The sequence below is a fragment of the Macaca mulatta genome, chromosome 7, assembly GCF_049350105.2.
Source record: "Macaca mulatta isolate MMU2019108-1 chromosome 7, T2T-MMU8v2.0, whole genome shotgun sequence".
Classification (NCBI taxonomy): Eukaryota; Metazoa; Chordata; class Mammalia; order Primates; family Cercopithecidae; genus Macaca; species Macaca mulatta.
In genome coordinates, this window is record NC_133412.1 from 102,756,853 (window position 1) to 102,776,914 (window position 20,062).

The 20,062-nt window shown below is 35.8% G+C and overlaps 1 protein-coding gene across 4 annotated transcripts in view; it reads right to left on the reverse strand.

The window, feature by feature from the left end:
• Positions 1–20,062, reverse strand: part of PRKD1 (protein kinase D1) — a 365,670-nt gene that overhangs the window by 70,737 nt on the left and 274,871 nt on the right. For 2 of the 4 annotated variants that reach the window (XM_015143473.3, XM_077938769.1), the window contains 3 exons: positions 18,264–18,395; positions 15,883–16,043; positions 8,758–8,781 (listed from right to left, as the gene is read on the reverse strand). In XM_015143473.3, the coding sequence (XP_014998959.1) occupies positions 8,758–8,781; positions 15,883–16,043; positions 18,264–18,395 (317 nt within the window). The remainder of the gene's footprint in view (positions 1–8,757; positions 8,782–15,882; positions 16,044–18,263; positions 18,396–20,062) is intronic. The other 2 variants (XM_015143474.3, XM_077938770.1) reach the window with 1 other exon arrangement.

The following is a 20,062-nucleotide window of genomic DNA, read 5'->3' on the forward strand; positions in this document are numbered from 1 at the left end:
AAGAGACTGTGGCATTGATTACTGCTGCCTTGGAGACATCGAACAGCTGGGAAAGTATGCCATAAACACAGTCCTAGGCCACAAAGGCAAAGCCTCTCCCTTCAAAAATGGCCCATAAGGATAACTTTATAGTGTTGCAGGAAATAAGGGGCCAGAGAGACCAAATAGGGGTGCAGGAGAGTTTATTTAAGGTGTACACTGGCTTAGTGGACATGTGTCCTGAAAGACTGAGCACCAGACAAAGAAAGCAGTGGCCTTTTAAGCAGTTTATGGCAGGAACTACGTGATGCAGGAATGAGGCTCACAGAAGCAAGAACAAAAGCAGTTAATCATTAGGTAACATTCTTATGATTCAGCTTATACACCTTGGGAAAAACATGTCCTATAACTTATGCTCATCTATTTTTTGACCTTGCAGCTGCAAAGCAAGAAGAAAAACAGAAACTTACAGACCTTACAAAATATGTGGGAACAAGATAAGGTTAATTAATGTCTTACAGTTTTTACAGAAAGGCGTTAACATTCTTTTATAACTTTTACTTCAAGGGGGTTCACCAATGCCTTAGAGCTAAACTTTTTATTATTTTTTCTATTTCACAAGGACAATCAATTCTTTAACTTTTCTGCTTCAATCCCCCCTTTGGTGCTCTGTGTAAATGATGTTTAATAAAGAGCACCACAACTTTTTGGCTTTTTTTGAGTGGGTACATATTTTCTTTGAGGCAAGGCCCGGTACGTACTTGGTTAAGGCCATGATTTGAGTAGTAGTATGCTTTGTTACCATTGCCTCTACAGTTGACTGGATACTTTTGATTAATAGAGGCAGGAGGCAAGGGAGAACTAGACATCTTTTAACTATAATTATAAAGCTTTTTATTAGAGTCTTGAAATTATCGAAAGACAAGAATCATTCACTAAAATGTGAATCTGGGGATTACTTTTTCCAGGTTTGAACTGGGACATGAGCAAATTTAACCATTTTCCCTGGGCCTGCCTTATAGACACTGTGTTTACCATGTGCTGGCCTCACAAAGTCTTTTATAAAACTGGCTGGGGCTTTTTTTTTTTTTTTTTTTTGAGATACAGTCTCGCTCTGTCGCCCAGGCTAGAGTGCAGTGGCGCGATCTTGGCTTACTGCAAGCTCTGCCTCCCGGTTCACACCATTCTCCTGCCTCAGCCTCCCAAGTAGCTGGGATTACAGGCCCCACCACCATGCCTGGCTAATTTTTTGTATTTTTAGTAGAAATGGGGGTTTCACTCTGTTAGCCAGGATGGTCTCGATCTCCTGACCTCATGATTCTCCCACCTCGGCCTCCCAAAGTGCTGGGATTACAGGTGTGAGCCACCGAGCCCGGCCTGGATGGGGCTTTTATCTGCACCCTGAAGCACCTTTGATATTTTTTTGTACATTGATTTTTTTTTTTTTTTGCCATTTCTTAAATTTTGCAGGAGTATCTTTTGGTATCTCTGCAGCTGCTGTAGTTGGGCTGCCTTATTTGGGTCCCAGGGGCGGTCCTTTTGTTCCTTGAGAGTTATTTGTATGACTCTGGCATGGCCAGACTTGGGATGGCCTGCCTGATTTTTTGAGCCTTTTATTTTAATTTCTTGCAGTTTTGATTGTTTTTTCCCAGGTGATACTGGGGGTGTGTATTTCTTTGAGCTTGATTTTTTAGAGGCAGTTAGCCTTGGTAAAGGGGGGCAAATTGGATTGTAAGGAGGAGGGGTCTTTATTCCCTCAAGTAGTTCTTGCAAAACTGGTTTTTCCTGTGGCTTTCCTTTTGTCTCTGTGTTTGCCGGTGAAGTTTTTATTTTTGGTTTGGTTTGTGTTATAAGTTTTTGGGATTTTTTTTTTTTAATTTTGTGTTTACTGGTGAAGTTTTTACTTTATTTTTGTAGTTGCTAATGTAGTTGGTTTTTTTTGGCTTGAGCTGCAAGACTTTTGTAATAAGGTGCTAAACAGTGCTGTATTTAGCTATGAGTTAATGTAAGGAAATTTGGTTTGAATGTCTTGACTGTTTTTTGACTTTGGTTATTACCTTAAATACATGGCTCATTGTTTTTTGTTTTTATTTATAGTGCCTTTGGCTGGTCATTCGACATTAAAAGAGGGTTATTTTAATTCATACAGAGTTTTCAGCATTTGAGGGGTTAACTTGGCCTTTTAATTTCCCATAAAGCCCTTTTTCAAAGATTTTTAATATGCATTCCAATGGAGTGGGTTTTGACGATTTTCCTCCCATTTCCTCCCAGTAACAACACAGCACATTCACTTTTCCTTTCTTTTTAGACCAATCAGACCAGTTGGTCTTACACTTTGCTCAAAGCATACAGCCTCTACTAAGAGACCTGTAGCCTTCTACATGTCACTCCTCACGTTGGTTCCTTCTGGAACTGTCTTTATCACACACACTCACACACTTTCCTGTTTCCAGCTCCCTTTCCTGGTTGGGGTAGCGAGTCACTCTCGCCACCTCCAGTTTCCTAGTTGGGGTGGCGAGCCACTCTCGCCACCTCCAGTTTTCTTTTCCTAACTGACTTAGCAAGCCACTGTCGTGTCCTGTCTTGTTGGGGTGTGAGTTTCATTCAAATTAATGAGCCACTCTCGTTGTCCCCAGCCCCTCTGGGTCAGATTAGTTGTCACTCCCCTGGAGGTGATCAGGCTTCCCTTCTGTCCTTAGGGACAGGTCCTGCCTCAGGTCCCAAACCTTACCGCGGTTCAGATGTCTGTGTGCTGCTCCTGCTACCATCCAGGAATCCCCTGTACAGGCTCCATTGCACTGTTGGGAAGAGCACCAGGACATGGGAGGGCCCATCCCCTTTCGAGCTGAAGCTCTCCCGTTGGCACCAAGGTTCCCAGGTCTCCCCTGTCCCGAGGCCTCAGTCTCACAGGCAAAGGAGACGGAAATCTGCCATCTCCAGTCCCGGGTTTTGGCATCAGAAATGTTGCAGGGAATTAAGGGGCCAGAGAGACTGAACAGGGGTGGAGGAGAGTTTATTTAAGGTGTATACTGGCTTAGTGGACATGCGTCCTGAAAGACTGAGCACTAAACAAAGAAAGCAGTTGCCTTTTAAGCAGTTTTTGGCAGGAATTACGTGATGCAGGAATCAGGCTTACAGAAGCAAGAACAAAAGCAGTTAATCATTAGGTAACATTCTTGAGATTCAGCTTACACATCTTGTAACTTACGCTTATCTATTTTGTGACCTTGCAGCTGCACAGCAAGAAGGAAAAGAGAAACTTACAGACCTTACAATATATGTGGGAAAGAGATAAGGTGTCTTACACTTTCTACAGAAAGGCAGTTAATATTCTTTTCTAACTTTTACTTCAAGGGGTTCACCAATGCCTATTACAGCTAAACTTTTTATTATTTTTTCTATTTCACAAGGACAATCAATTCTTTAATTTTTCTACTTCAATAGTACATTATAGAATCCTAGCCCATAACACTCAATGTCAAACAGGTAGTGCTGTGTGTGTCTGTGCTCATGTGCTTCTGAAACAACATGGTAAGACCAAAGACTATATTTTAATGCAACTTAATTACAAAAGAGAAAGAGACAAAAGATAAGAGACTTTTTTCCTCTATCTATCCCACACCCCCCAAAAAGCTTTGGGTTTTAAAAATATAGAAAAGCACTCACTCAATGAAATTATATCACTCAAGTGATATTTTCAGTGCATGACTACACAAAAATAGATACCACTAAACACTTGGCTATTTAGAGAAAGAGGCATATTTGTTCATAATTCCCAGACATTGTCTCATCTTACATTTCACTATATTTATTATCAAAATGGCAACATCGTCACTCTTTTTGAGAAGGCAAGAAGGAATTCATCTGATTAGATTAAATCAAGTATCAGAATACTATGTCTAAGGGGTTGAGTAAAATAATGTATCTAAATATTTGTGAAAAGACACAAATATTTTAAAGGCTGAATTTTCCCTAGTTTCTAGAAGTCTAATTTATAGCACCAATTCCAATCTTCCACTCTCCTCTCTCCTTCTCATTATTATTTCTTCTATACAAATCTTTCTTTTTTTTTCCTGGGTAGGCACATTCATGAGGACATATAAACTCTGGAAGTGAACATAAGTAACCTTTTTTCATATTTTTATTTATTATTTTATTTATATATTTATTTTTGAGACAGAGTTTTGCTCTTGTTGCCCAGGCTGGAGTGCAATGGCTGTGATATCTGCTCACTGCAACCTTCACCTCCCAGGTTCAAGTGATTCTCCTGCCTCAGCCTTCCGACTAGCTGGGATTACAGGCATACACCACCATGCCCAGCTAATTTTTTGTGTTTTTAGTAGAGATGGGGTTTCACCATGTTGACCAGGCTGGTCTCGAACTCCCAACCTCAGGTGAGTCACCTGCCTTGGCCTCCCAAAGTGTTGGGATTACAGGCGTGAACCACCGTGCCTGGCCCTTTTTTTCATATTACTCAGGTAGCAGTTCAGAAGTTATGAGCAGTCAGGAATTAAGGGAGAAGAGACTTAAATCTGTCCCAGCCTAGAACATTAGATGGATGCAGATGCCCACTAAGTAAATGCCTGTGCTTCGTAACAGTGGAAGGCTCTGTTTTGTGTCTTGTCAGGGGTGCTATGGAGGTCATGGTACCTTGCCTGAGAGTTGCACAGGACCTTCAGAGTTGTTACTAAAAATCTGATAGCTTTTAAGACCTACATATTAGTAAGTGTGGGGCAATTGGTATATGATGCCAGCCCCTCCCAGCAGGGTTCATGAAGAACTCTCTAGTAGTATTCACATTTACAATCACACATCTGCAAGGTTTTGTTCAGAGCATGAACAAACTTAAGAATGGACATATATGATAAGCCAGGCTTGTGGAATGAAATCACGTAACAGTAACTCAAAGCAGGCCTCACAATCTTCTTCATTTTACTAAAGGACACTTTCCCCAGAAACTCACTACTGCACAGTCTCAGGAAGCAGGGAAGTTCTGGTTAAAAAATTTTTGGACATCTTTCCTCACTGAAAGTACATATTGCCCAGGTTTGAATTTGAAAAACTAGTTTATACAATCATCAAAGGAAAATGTGTAATATCTGGCAAATGTACTACATGGGTGTCATGGTGCATATTTAAATGGAAAAATGACTTTTTAATTCAGAGAAATCACCAGGATTCCTGGAATTCCAGAACACGAGAGGTAAGTCTCTACCTCTAAATAGACTTTCACTACATTGAAAAATATCCTGGAAAATGTTCACCTGGGCAGTAAATATCATCATAGTTAAGAAATAGCTTTTTGTCCATTATTTGCATATTTGAAAAGAAACTACTTTGACTATTATAAAATGTATCAGGATCATATCTAATTATAGATAGAAAATGCAATGCTGTATTCTCTTGTTTTCATTTTTTAAATAAATGAAAACAGTAACTAAATGAATCATTTTTGAGGGGAGATTTTCTATGAACGTATGCAGCCTAGCACTCATTTTAGTACAATCCGTGTCTTAATTACATGTGAGTCAGTAAACCTGTATGAAAATAATAGCAGTTTATGGCAAATTGTTATTTAGAAAATATGCAACCTCACATAAAATGTTAAACTGAATATTGTCCAAATTTCATAAAATTAAAGGATATAAAATGGTCAAACACAGAGAAACCTTTTAGAATGAGTGATTTATTTCCTAATAATTTCTGTAAGGTGGCCTGAATGTTAAGAATAACCAAAAAGATTAGGCTAGAAGCATTTAATCCCAAGAAAAAGAAGTTCTCATTTAATCCCAAGAAAAAGAAGTTCTCTAACTTCAAAGCTAAATTAGTAGATAACACCTTAAAGTCACTGAAAAACATTTAAGATAACTTTAGTAAAGCTATTTAATTTTTTTTTTAAGTCCGTCATGTAAAAAATGCTGTGTCGTCAATTATATCCTATGGTCACAAAAGTCATCCAATATCTTAAATTCTGCTTCATTTTCTACTTTGACTTCAGCTCTTTTACCTCAAGAAAAGATCATTCTCGTCAATCGCTTGACAAAAATATTATATTTAATCTGGCCGTGTTGATTTATTTTCAACATGTCTCCATATGGTTAAGTCTCTATATGGTAAGCAAATGAATGAAAATATGTCTTCTCCATGTTAAAAAATCAATATGGGAAAAGACATAAAAAACATACAGATCATAGATTGATGGAGGATAACAGTCACAATACATAAAGACTATAAACCAACAAGCAATTCAATGGAAAAAGGGAAAGGCAATTCACCACAGCTGAAACACAAATGGTCAATTAATGTATGAAAAGCCTTTATTCTCTCCAATAAAGATATATATAGTTAGGCACAGATTATATATATTTCAAATTAGCAGCGAGGAAAAGCCTTTTAAAATATTGACAACACCTGTTGTTGGGAAGCATCTAAGGAAATGGAAACTCTCATATACCATTTTTAGTAGAGTTAAAAATGTAAACTTTTACACTTTTGAATAACTATTTTTTTAAAAAAATAAAAGCAGTATAACCTATTTGGATTATAATAATATTATCTACTAACTCATTCAGTAAATAATTTTTATTTTTATTTTATTATTTTTTTGAGACAGTCTCACTCTATCACCCAGGCTGGAGTGCAGTGGCATAATCTCGGCTCAATGCAACCTCTGCCCTCCGGGTTCAAGCAATTCTCATGCCTCAGCTTCCTGAGTAGCCAGGATTACAGGTGTGTGACACCTGCATGGCTAATTTTTGTATGTTTTTAGGAGAGGCGGGGTTTCACCATGTTGACCACGCTGGTCTTGAACTCCTAGCCTCAAGTGATCTGCCTGCCTCGGCCTCCTAAAGTGCTAGGATTACAGGTGTGAGCCACTGTGCTTGGCCAAATAAATATTTACTCAGAATTAACTAATGCTTTTACAAATATGCAAAAAATACGTAGAGATGCTTATTTTTTGCATTATTTTCAAATTTAAAATGGAAACAGGAGGAGAGATTGGTTACATAAATCAATATATTTCATTGTAATATAATACCAGGAAGCTTATACAAAGACATATACTGTATTTACTTGTTGGTTTATGGTTTACCTATGCAAGCTCCATGAAGGCAGATAATTTATCTATTTTTGCATACTTGTGCACCTCAGGGTTACAGACATAAAAGTGTAAACTGACCAGGACATGCTGAACATGGAGCAATGGCCAGGTTTCTATAACCATTCTGCTACTTGCACAACTGTCACTAAGACATTTCTCTGAAGAAATTTTGGTCGAATTTTATGCATCAGTTTCTTCCAAGACATTTATAAAGAGAAAAGTCTGTTATCTTTTTGACAAACTAGACGTAAACAAAGTTCAAGAAAAATAGCTCATGCCGAAAACACATCTTATTTCCATCAGGAGCTAGCCTGTGAAGGCCTGGTTGCTTTTAATTTGTACGACTTGCACAGAAAATCAGACTACTCTTCAGTCCTCCTTTATGCAATCTGTTCCCAACTGCAATGTGGGAGAAAGAAGTGAAAAATGTTTCCCGTCCTTCTTTGGCTTTATGCCCAAAGGATTATCTGAAGGGAAAGATACTAATTCACATTTAAAATTATGTCTAGAAGGCATTTTAAATTACAAACCAAATTTACAAGACTATAAAAATTACACTCACCTAGCTTTCACACTGGACTTATTCTAAGTAGGACACTTTTTGAATAAGAATGATTTTCCAAAAATAGAAATTTACTATTATTGAAGCAGATGTCTTCATCCTGTAGCTTATGAATCAGAAATCCTGACTCATCAATCTTAATTAACCCAGAACATGTTCTAGTTGTGTTTTCATTAGCTTCCTTTGTTAGAGTTACCTTAACAAATCCATCTTAGAATGCATACTAATAATAATATTTAAAATTTATAGTCCCACGAGGGAAAATAACAGTATGTCAACTCTCAATTGACCAAGATACAGAAATAAAAGACACTAAACATTCACAAGTCAACTGACCAAAACAAACCATCACAAGAAGAGCACTGTTGTATGCTCTAATACTTGACCTAAATACTTCTCCTCTATGTTCATATAATTCATTGCTTAAGATAGAAAAAAGGCCAATTTTGGAGGGGGGCTTAACTAAAACCTTTTTTGAAGGAAATTTGTGTCTTTTCCATATATAATTTCTGTCTTGATTGAGAGACTGACATTTCCATTTGTATACCATTTTTAAAAAACAATAGATTGTGATAACACAAAAGGATGGAAAGATGCTTTATTGAAAAGGTAAGTTCAAGAACTGTAAATAAGCAGTTACAGCCATCTTTAGGCAATATACTGGGATGGCGTCCTCACTTTGGAGGCCTCTGTGGTACCTGGGATTAGGACATAGTTCCGATGTGCATGCGATTCATTTAACATAACGTCGTATAAGTGAGGGCTGATGTAGTCTTCTTTATTCTCAACGTGTCTGTTCAGTTTCATTAAAAAAACACCAATGTTATGAAATCAAGCAGTCACAGGGCAAAATTTGACCTGACAAACCTAATTCTATTACTCTAATGACTTCATTGGCCTTCAGCTTATTGGGACTGTGAAAAGTTAAACATAACCACAAAAGCAAGGAAAACCTGAGGGCTTTCTGTGGGTCAATGTGTTGAATTTTGAGCTAAACTTTGACCTGATTATTCTCATAAAGTCAACACAGACAATTGTCTGATGTCAGTCTAATATGCTGGTTTGAAAAAGATAGTGAAGCAAATTTCTAGTGCCAGGTAGCATTAGTACCTACCTCAAAGCCAGGACTCACAGGAGACTGAAACATGAAGTTGTAAGAGCAAAAAGCAGGCAAAGGTGCAGAATCAAAGGAGAAAAAGACAGGAAAACGTTATTGGATGAAAGTAAAGCACATTATTCAATAATGTTTCATATAGGCATGTTTTAAAAGAAAAGCAAAATGTTATACTAATCAGTCTTTATAACTACAGAGAATCTGAGTTGGAAACTACATTTAATATTTAAATGGAACTATAGACACTAAGTAAAAATTGCAAAAATAGTTTACAGTTGTGAGTTGGTAGATGTTAAAAAAAAAAAAAACAACTCTACTTGTCATGGTCTCAGTGATGAACGATGGTTCTTTCACCTTATTGAAAATAAATTACAGTCAAAATGAAGCATTTTTGACCTTTAAGTGAAAGATTAGATTTTCTTCACAATAATTCATATTCTCAATGGGAAAAGAAAGAAAAAGGTCATCAAAGTAATCAAATGATACAAAGTTGTTAGATGCTTGCAAGCAAGAATAAGCTGATGAATAATCAGTAGCAGTCAGTGGTTTCCAAACCTAGAAAGTCCAATAGCGGGTTAGAGTTTTAAGGAGAAAAGTATGTCTATGGTGTATTCTTTGTTCATTTTACAATCTTTGTTGCATATAATTATTTTCTATCTGATTCCATTCAAGGTTGAAATATAATTCAAAAGCAGTAAGGTTACTCTGAATGATTTTTTAAAAGACAAGAGGTAATATCAATGAAAAATATGACAGAGCTTAATTAAGTAGGTAACACTTAACTGGTAATTTAAATTGTGTATGTTGTTTTTCATCTCTGTTCTCTCAAGCTTTTTTGGGGCAGCTCTATCTGATAACTAGAAACCAAATCAAAACTTCAATATAGTTCACTCTTTTTCTTAACAAAAATGCATGACTGAGCTTTGAAATGTGATTTTTTTGCAGTGTTGAATAAAAAACCCCACATTGAGAAAAATCCTAGTATCTGTTTTTTTTTTTTTTTTTTTTTTTGAATCCTCAGTCCTCATTTGAAATCTGCAGCTAACCCATTTTATCAGAAACTTTGGAAAGTCATGAGCATTTAGACTGAAGTTCTACCAAGACTGATTGGTTATCCAGTATTACCTGCTACAGGCTGGGTGCGGTGGCTGACGCCTGTAATCCCGGCACTTTGGGAGGCCAAGGCAGGGGGATCACGAGGTCAGGAGGTCAAGATCATCCTGGCTAACATGGTGAAACCCCACCTCTATTTAAAAATACAAAAAATTAGCCTGGCGTGGTGGCGGGCACCTGTAGTCCCAGCTACTCAGAAGGCTGAGGCAAGAGAATGGAGTGAACCCAGCAGGTGGAGCTTGCAGTGAGCCAAGATTGTGCCACTGCACTCCAGCCTGGGTCACAGAGCGAGACTCTGTCTCGAAAAAAAATACAAAAAAAAAATACCTGCCACATTTCTGGATTGACATGAAGCATGTGCAGAGCTCAAGGGCAACAACCACTCATTTGAAAATAACCAAACATGAGTTTCAGGGAAAAATTATAACCTTGTTTGCAGGTATTCTTAGGGCACATTCACATGCAGAAATGGCAAAGTTGGCTCTTTGGGAGAGGAAATCAATTTCTTCATTTCCAAAGTAAGATATTATCCTTGCCATCTACATATCTGATATCCAAAGTGTATGTATTTTCCCCAGTTAGCAGCCCTGAATATCTTTTTTCTGGGCTGTCATCACAATTCAGCTTCATTTTTGAAGCCCATATTTGAAGATGGTCTATGCAACATGCATTCATGTACTCATCCTTCTAAGTTATTGTTTCCCAGAGTGCATGCGTTTCCCACACAATATTAATGGGTTTTATGAGAAAAGGGTTCCATGTTGGAGTGGATTTAAGAACACTAATTTCAGCACTGTCAGACTTCTTAGACCCTTAATTATGCATAATAATTCCTAGGATGCCCAATATTTAGATGGACCAAGAAGCATTTCATAATCTTATTTGACCAATATTTTTTTCAGAATATTTTATGGGGCCATTATTTTTAAGAAAAACTTTGAGAAACACAGAGACAGCTCTATCTTTTCATCTTGTTATCAAGTTAGAATCACCAGAAATGTCTATAATCACCAAAGAAAAGAGAGCAACCTGTTTCATTCCTAATTTGTTGTAAATTATACCACAGTTTTGTTTTTGTTTGGTGTTTCCCTTAAATGAAGGTCATATAATTACAGTTTTGTATCTGTGATGAAACTACTGTAGGTGACAATGTTTATTATGCAAATGAATACTAGAATGTATCCCAGGATGATGTGGCATATTACTTTTAATTTAGCACCCAAAGAATTTATTTCCAATTATTGAATAATGTAAATTTTATAGCTCCATTTTCTTTTAATTGACTGATGGGAATCTTATAACATAATGTATTAATTATTATGATATAACATTTCATTCTTTTCTCACATGACCTGTGTTGAAGAATCTCAATGACTTTATAACTTGCTATTTGGAGATCTATTGTTATTATCATTTTAAAACATTTTTACTGAGGTACAATTCATATGGAATAAAGTATACAACATTCTAGGTGTATAGCTTCATGAAGTTTTGCATGTGCATAAACCCATGTAACCTCTGCCCAGATCAAGATATATAATACTGCCAGCATCCTAGAATGCTCCCTTCTGCTCCTTCCCAGTTGACATCCTACCTTAGTTTTATTTTGAAGTATCTTGCCATAAATTGGTTTTGCTTGATTTGAACTTCATATACTGGATTCATAACTATGTACCCTTTGTCTGACTTCTTTCTTTAAATATCATTTTGTGGGATTCAACAATGTTGTAGAGTGAATCAACAGTTCATTAATTCCATGGTTGTATCATTCATACAATCCATCGTATGACTACATCACTATTGGATTCTAATTTTTAGCTATTATGCATAAAGATGTCAAAAACATCTTATAACATATCCTTCTGTCAATAACTCTCTATATTTCTCTTGGATATATACCTGGAAGTAGAACTGGTGAGTCACGCCATATGCATGTGTTCAGCTTTACAAGATAACTGCCAACAAGTTTTCCAAAGTTGTTTGGGCCAATATACAATCCCAGTAGTAGTGTATGTACATTTAGTTGCTCAGTATCTTCCCCAGTACTTGTTATTAACAGGTGCTCTTTCAATGTCAGACATTCTGATGCAGACATAGGTCATTACAGACTTAACTTTACAGTCCTTGATAACCAATGATGTTAAGCACATTTTCATGTTTAATTGTCTACCTTGTAATGTGCTGGTTAAGTATATTGCTATATTTTAAATAATGTTGTCTGTCTTCTAACCTTTTTGTAAATGTTCTTTATGTGCTCTGTATATGAGTTTTTATATGATATATTGTATTGAAAATGTCTTCTCCCACTCACTTTTCTGTTCTCTTAATGACATTTTGATTAAAATGATTTCTTAGTTTTAATGATACCCAATTTATCAATCTTTTTCCATTGTCATCAGTGATTTAAATCCTGTTTAAAAAAGGTTTTCCTACTTGAAGTTCTTGTAGATATACTTTCTGTGTTACCTCCTAGAAGCTTCCTATCTACCTACAACTGATTTCGTGTATGGTATAAGATAGGGTCAAGATTCTTCTTTGCCATGTAGATATCCAATTGGTCACAGAAATGTTTGTTGAAAAGACCATTCGTTTCTCACAGCAGTTTTTCCCTTGTCATAAATCAGTTGGTCTGTGTATGCACATACTTTCTGGACTCTATTTCATCGGTTAATTTTTCTGTCTTTGTGTAACAGCACATTGCCTTAATACTTTATACTTAACTTTATGTAATGCTACCTTGTCTTTACTGCACCTCTATAATATGTTTGGCAATTCTCTGGTTTGTTCTACATCAGGGGTGCTCAACCTCAGTACTATTGACATTTTTGGGCTGGATACTTCTTCACTGTGGGAGGCTGCCCTGTGTATTGACCTCTCTGTAAGTGATCACTCAAATCCAATATCCTTGGTTCTCTTGGGCGCCTTCAAATAGTGTTTTGTTCTTTTATGTCGTATTTTATTCGGCTTTTATCATTGTCCCTCATGGGACAGTTTATCTGATTAAAGTTTTCCTTTATACCTAGGAATAGACCTTCTAGAACAGATTATTATATTGTAATAACTTTTTACCTAAGACTAACTCTTGCCTGGTGTGGGTTCAATTGGCTTTGACTTTTCCCAAATACTACAAGAACACATGTAAATAAAATAAAAAGATGAGTAAAACATATAGAAATAATAGAATCATCTAATACTAACTTCCTCTACAATTGCCCAAAAGTCCATAAAATTGATATAATTTGATAAATAAACTTACAAATAATGATACAGTGTATTAATGTGTTCCACTTAAGGATCCGCTGAGTGTTTCTTGTTTCCTTCTAATACTGATGATAGTTTACAAAAAAAAAAAAAAAAAAATCCATGCCCACAGAACTGTTATAAATTGACCATAGTTTGGATTTTTTGAAAGATGGACTGCTTTATGGATGGCAAAATGGATAGTTTACTGCCAAAGTTGATGACAGTTGAAGTTTGTCATGTGATCTATGCTGTTATAATATTTTTTCTGTCTTAACGTTAGAGAAATCTGAGATTGAATTTCTGTGCCCAAATGGATAAACAAACAGAATTACCAATGTTGTAATCTGTATCTGAAAAAGGAATTTTATAGTCAAAATAGGTGATCATTTATGGAAAATATAACTTTCTTATATATGAGAGAAAATATACTTACTATGGCAGATTTGCAAAATGGATGGTCTAGTGGCATTAATGAGCAATGCCGTCTTCACAAGGGTCAGGCCATCATTCTTTTTGGAAATGGAAATTATTCTTTAGTGTATATAGAACCCAAAGGTTTTACTATTATTGCCATAATATCACTTCTTATTAGGCACCCACTATAACTTTTAAACTATAGTTATTGGTGTTATTGGGTTGAAAAGGGACATAGGCATGATACTCCCAGTGTGCCTTGGTCGAACAGGGTGCTTTTGTTCCCATGTGGAGTGAAGACATGAAAGGGAACAAAGGCAACATGTAAATATGTGTCCTCCTCAAGGTGGGCCAATGTTTCCTACTTTCTCTGGGATTGGATAAAAACAGAGACAACCAGGCACCCCATAAGGACACAAAGGGCTTTGCTGTGTTTAAAACATGATTCTGAGAACCAGTGTGTCAAATAGTGTCACAAACATTACTTCCAAAGGCATTTCTCATTTAAAGTTTACCTGAAGGCATTTTATACAAGGTTATGAAAGCTTATGACTCCCATCTCAGTAGCTTTAAAAAGTGCCTTGTGGCTCCAATATTTTCTCACTTAGTAAACATCTGATTTGATCATAATTTTACAAGCATTCTTGACAGACACAGTTAAAGTCTAATTTTAAAAATATGTATTTATAAAATAGATTTTAAGTATTTTACCAAAAAATTTTAATTCACCATTAAATTTCAACATTTTATGTAATGTACCAAGTAATTCAGATAATTTAGTAGTTATTTAATTTGGTTACATAAAGCAATAAAATAAGTTGGTTTAAAAACACAAAAATCTGTGTTAAATTATACTTACATAAGCTAAATTAGATTTATATAGAAACCATACATTTATATACATATATGCATAATTTACAATTTTGTTTCTTAAACTTATTTTTAAACGTCTATCTTATAAACATCATGACTCACAGCAGCTATACTTAAAAGCAAGAGTAACTGCTGTAACTTGTAAAATCACTAATTGCGAAAATTCAAACTCAAAGAACTTCTGAGCTGAGAAGATGACACAGGATTATTTTAAAACACAGACTTTGACTTAAGCACCTTTCAGTAAGATTATCATAATTTCAATTAATAGAACTTTATGGAATAACATATGGTAACGCATACACATTCTGAATAGGTACGAAGTTATAATATGTTCTTCTAGTTATTGGTGAAATTTAGTACCTGCCTTCTCCAACTAGGTTCACTTAATGATGTACTGAAAACACAAAAAACTCCTAAAAGAGAGCCCTATAAAAGAGTATAGGATTTTCCTAATTATTAATATAATTCATTTGACTTATACTCCTGGCTTACGCTGTAAAAAAAATTTGGTAATATAAAGATCACGATAGCAAAAATTTTTTTCCAAACAGGTAATTTATATAACTTCTTATACTTTTTATAGATGTCTTCAGAATTTATTACCACTCTTCACTCCAAGAGGGATCTATTCAACCTAAATGTTTTAGTATTTTCAAAATTTTTTTCGAATTGATTTTTACAATAACAGGATTATGAAGCATCATTGTAATATCCACTGGGAGATAGAAGGGGTAAATATGGGAAATTTAAATCCTCAAACTATTAGCCTATTTCAGAATGTGTTTTTATTTTAAATAATTCACATAATTACCACAATTTTTATTTTGTTTTGAATGTTTGGAAAATCCAAATTTAACTTTCTTAAAGAAGAATATTAACCATATCCATAAGATGTGTGTGCATGTGGGGGGGCGGGTGTATATATATACACCCACACACACAGTCTAAAGCTAATGGAAATATTTAAAGTGTTAAGTCCTAATTTTCTCACAGGACATATCAATCAGTTTTTGACAATAAGCCTGCATGTATGCCAATATGCCAAGCAATAAAGACATAAAGACTTTCATGGTTTCACAAGAGCAAATTTCAAGTTTCCTCTCAAAATAAATATTCAGCCATGCCACAGATTCCTCTAATAATCTTCAGAGAACATTTTGTATCTCTCTGGTTTCCAAATTTTGACAAGCGATGTTTTGCAACATTAACACATTAGTTCGTGCTGCTCTGGCCCTGTGACCACGATAAAACCTCACATATTTTACAATTTCCCTAAGCTCAGAGATAAAAGCAAACTCAAAACTGTTGGATATTTGATGAGGCACTGACCAATCTACAGCACAAGCCCCGAAGAAACACTGTCATTAACACCCTGGCTGCATTCTCCCTCCTAGGGCCCTGTCTTGGATTGACATTGCTATCACATCATCCCACAGATTTCTCATGTAAATGGGGAAATGGGTAAACAGGAGGCCTTACCAGAAGGGGCTCATCAGGGGCACTGGTAGAGAGTTCAGCAGATGATGTGCGGATGGTGCTGAGCCCAGTGAGGGAAACATTCGAGAGTCTTCTCCGCCTCACGCCACTGCAATTGTTGGGTATTTTAAATGCACATCTTTTATGGTAATTCAGACCACATCCTGGAAAGGGAAAATAAAAATTATTTTTGTTGAGCCATAAATTAAAAAGTGATTCCAATATTAGTGTAAAGTAGAATTTCAAAAAAATAGTACAGCTTCCGTTTTTCTTGAGGGTATTTGTAAATTCAAATTTTCTTTTGAATATTCTCTGATTTTTTTTCCCATTTGTTAATGGGTTTTGAATTCTGATCTTATTGCACAAGTTCAGGAACTATACTAGTTATCATTTTAAAAAAATGTTCTGTGATATAACAGAGTTAGGCTTTAAGGGATATAGAAATTAACTCAAATTAGATTATCTGAGCCACTTTTAGCTGCCACAAGTTCAAATGTGAGTGGACACATAAAGGAATATTAATCACAGCACATCACAAGTTTTAGACAACACTAATTTGAATCTGGGTCTCATAACTTGCTTGTCTACATGGCCTTGAACAAAGTTTTCACCTCAGTTTTCTCATCTCTAAAATGGAGGTAATTCTAAAACCTTGTAGAATTACTAAGAAGATATATAAAGTACCTCACATGCTGGTTTCCACATGGTAGGTGATCGATAATTGGAAACAGATTTCCCACCTAGGCAAGTGTCAGTGTCCTTTCAATATTTTTACTATTCATATTCCCCATGTAGCTGGAGGCCATTACTTAGAACACAGCAGTCCGGACAAATTTTCATAAAACTACATTTTAGGCAGAGTTTCTTCCAGTTCATTGTCTCCTAGCTTCCCTCCTCACAGAGAGAAGTTCAAAAATTGCAGATAGCTTATTTGTAGGTTGTATAATAAATGCTCAGTTATATTTGTCAAAGTTCAAAGAGCTCTATCCCTGCCCTCCCAATCCAAAGAGAATAGAGTACATTTGCACAAGTTTTAAAGATTATATCATGGTGTCCTAGTACCTTGAATTGTGCAGCTCAAAATGTTCTTTCCACATTATAATAAAACTATGTTGTTGGTGCAGAAATGCGGGTACATGTTCTAGTTCGCGACTCAACAGCTGAGTGAACTTAGATGGTTTAATTTCCCAAATCTCTGCTCATTTCAACAAATGTGTATTCAATGTCTACTATTCCAATTTCTGACTTACTTACTAGGCAAATTTTATTTTTAGTTGGCTGATAAAATATCGAGCACCATATAGGGGTGAAACATGTCCACATGATAAAGGAGAAAAGATGTGAGAATAAGGGCTCCCAGGTCAGACCAACTTTGTTCAAGACAGGAAACTTAAAGAAATGAACAGAAGACAATCCATGTACCCCTAAATGCCTGGAAGATACTTCCGAGGGAGATACTGCTACATTACTGTAGAGTGCACAACATAAGCAGATAGCTCCAGCATGCGTTATTTTTTATTTTTTACTATTTTATTAGCTTTAGGTGTACAAGTGGTTTTCAGTACATGAATGAATTATATAGTGGTAAAGTCTGGGCTTTTAGTGTAGATGTCACCCAAATAGTGTATGTTCATTGCACACAATAGGCAGTTTTTCATCCCTCAGCCACCTCTGAACCTCCTGCTTCTGATTCTCCAATGTCTATTACACCACACTCTGTGCCCCTGTGTACCCACAGCTTAGCTTCCACTTAAAAATGAGAACACACAGAAATTGGTTTTTTGTTCCCGAGTTACTTCAGTTAGGATAATGGCCTCCAGTTCTATCCAAGTTGCTGCAAAAGACATTATTTTGTTCTTTTTCATGGCTGAGTAGTACTTCATGGTGTGTGTGTGTGTGTGTGTGTGTGTGTATATATATATATTGTGAACTGTATTCACAATTGCAAAGGTATGTAATCAACCTAAGTGCCCATCAACCAATGAGTGGATACAGAGAATGTGGAGTGCATACACGCACACATACCAATGTATATACATGTTTGTATATATGTGTGTGTATGTATATATGTGTATATATACATAGATCTATGTAAATAGGTGCATATATACATAGACTTATATATATAGGTGTATATATAGATAGATCTATGTATGCACACATACAAAAAAACCATATTTTCTCAACCGAGTAGATGAAAATAAATGTATATATATGCACATATATATGTGCGTATATATATGTATATATGTACCACATTTTCTTTATCCACTCATTGGTTGATGGGCACTTAGCTTTTACATGTCTTTGCAATTGTGAATTCTGCTGCGATAAACATAGGAGAACAGCACACATTTAACTTGCATGGGAAGAAAATAACTTACCCTCACATTTAAGACCTTGACGCACCAGCCCCCACAGCATTTCTCCACAGTGATCACAGAAAGCTGGAGCTCTGTATGAATGAACAAAGAGGGCGTGGGGACGAATCTGAAAGTCTTCAAAGGTGGCAGAAGCTGTAAAAATAGTGACGTTGAAAAGTAAATTGAATAGGCACTCTGATCTGTAAATAAAAAGTATGCAAGATAATAAATATGCCAGTACAGATATAACTCTCTAGCCAAAGTTAGGGAAGATAAGATGCAACAAAGCTTGCACTTTCAGCCATTAGACATTATTCCCAGCCACAGTTTTACAGTTGGTGGCACAGCAACCATCTCTCTTCTCCTCTTCCTGCTTGATCAAGTTTCAGACCACTTTAAAAATGGCCAAAAAACTAGCAGAAAGCATGAATGAAAGTATAAGTAAACCTGATTTACAAATATCTGATGATACTTAAAAAATATGTTACTTTTTATCTTACTTAAGTGAACCAGAAAGGTATTCAAAAATATTAATGAAAAGAAAAGTTGATGAATTGAATTCAGACAGATCTGAAAAATAGTACACTTGAGTATGACCATGAAGAAGTACATTACAGGGTCCAGCTGAAAGACAGATATAAAATATGAGTGGCTTCCTTATATAGGGATAGAGCTGTTTGAACTCTTGGGCAATGTATAATAACTAAGCATTTAAATCATGACTGAGCAACAACCAAGCAGCCACTTCACCAACATGCCAAAGAGAGGGATTTAATACATACACTGGTGAATTGCAGTCCATTCTGAGAAATACACCTTAATCAACCATATTCATGTTGTAGGGAACTTTTTGGTGTTGCTTACTGTTGCTTATTCTGTATGGTACTCATGCAGGATATTAAAATCCATTTTTATTACATTTTTCCATATGATATTTTTTATTATATTATAAAAGTGGTTTGTGCTTTTTTTGTTGTCAAGAAATAGAAAGGTATAGACAGCAGAAAGATTAGCTTTTTTCTCAACATCCTAATGGAAAGTGGTGGATCTTTCCAGACCTATGTGCATGCAGTAAGCCTGAGGTTGAGGCTGCACAGTATAGCACCTGGCAGTAAGAAGACCTGGGGGAAGCCTGACCTTTACTGGAGTGACATCTCAATAAGCAGAAGCCTCAGTTTCTCATACCTAAAAAGAGACAGTCTGTCTGATGACGACTTCTCCATTCCCTTAAAATTTAAACTTCCATTAATGTAAGAACAGAACCATATGAACTTAATTTTGTAAGATTTTATTTTAAGATAATTTTGGGGAAAACTGAGGCCTTCAATATATTCCTTGTCTTCTGCTGTCCTTTCCTTTCCTCCTAAATTCAAATAAGTTTAGGAAGTTGCATATCACATTTCCCACTTCAAGATCCACAATATAATTGTCAATGCTTACTCCAAGTAGATCAGGAAAAAAACTATGGTTTGGGTACCAATCATCTACTTTGGTGGTTTGGTCAAAATGTGTCCAATTGGGAGAATGCTAAATTCTCTTTAAAATTGGTCTCTCATACTCATGTAGAAAATTTATTTTTAAAATATCAAAGAAAATAATCAAAGATAAAACTTTATGCCAATTCTTAACTTCTAGCTTCTCCCCTCAGTCCCAAAATCATCCCTCCAGACCAAACAACTATGACAATAATATGACAATGATTAGTTGAATAATTACTGTAGTATTCAAAATAAGCAACATTAGAATTTGACAATACGAATACCAAGCTGGATTCAGACATTTTTGGAATTAATGAGAAGGAATATAAATAATTAAACTAA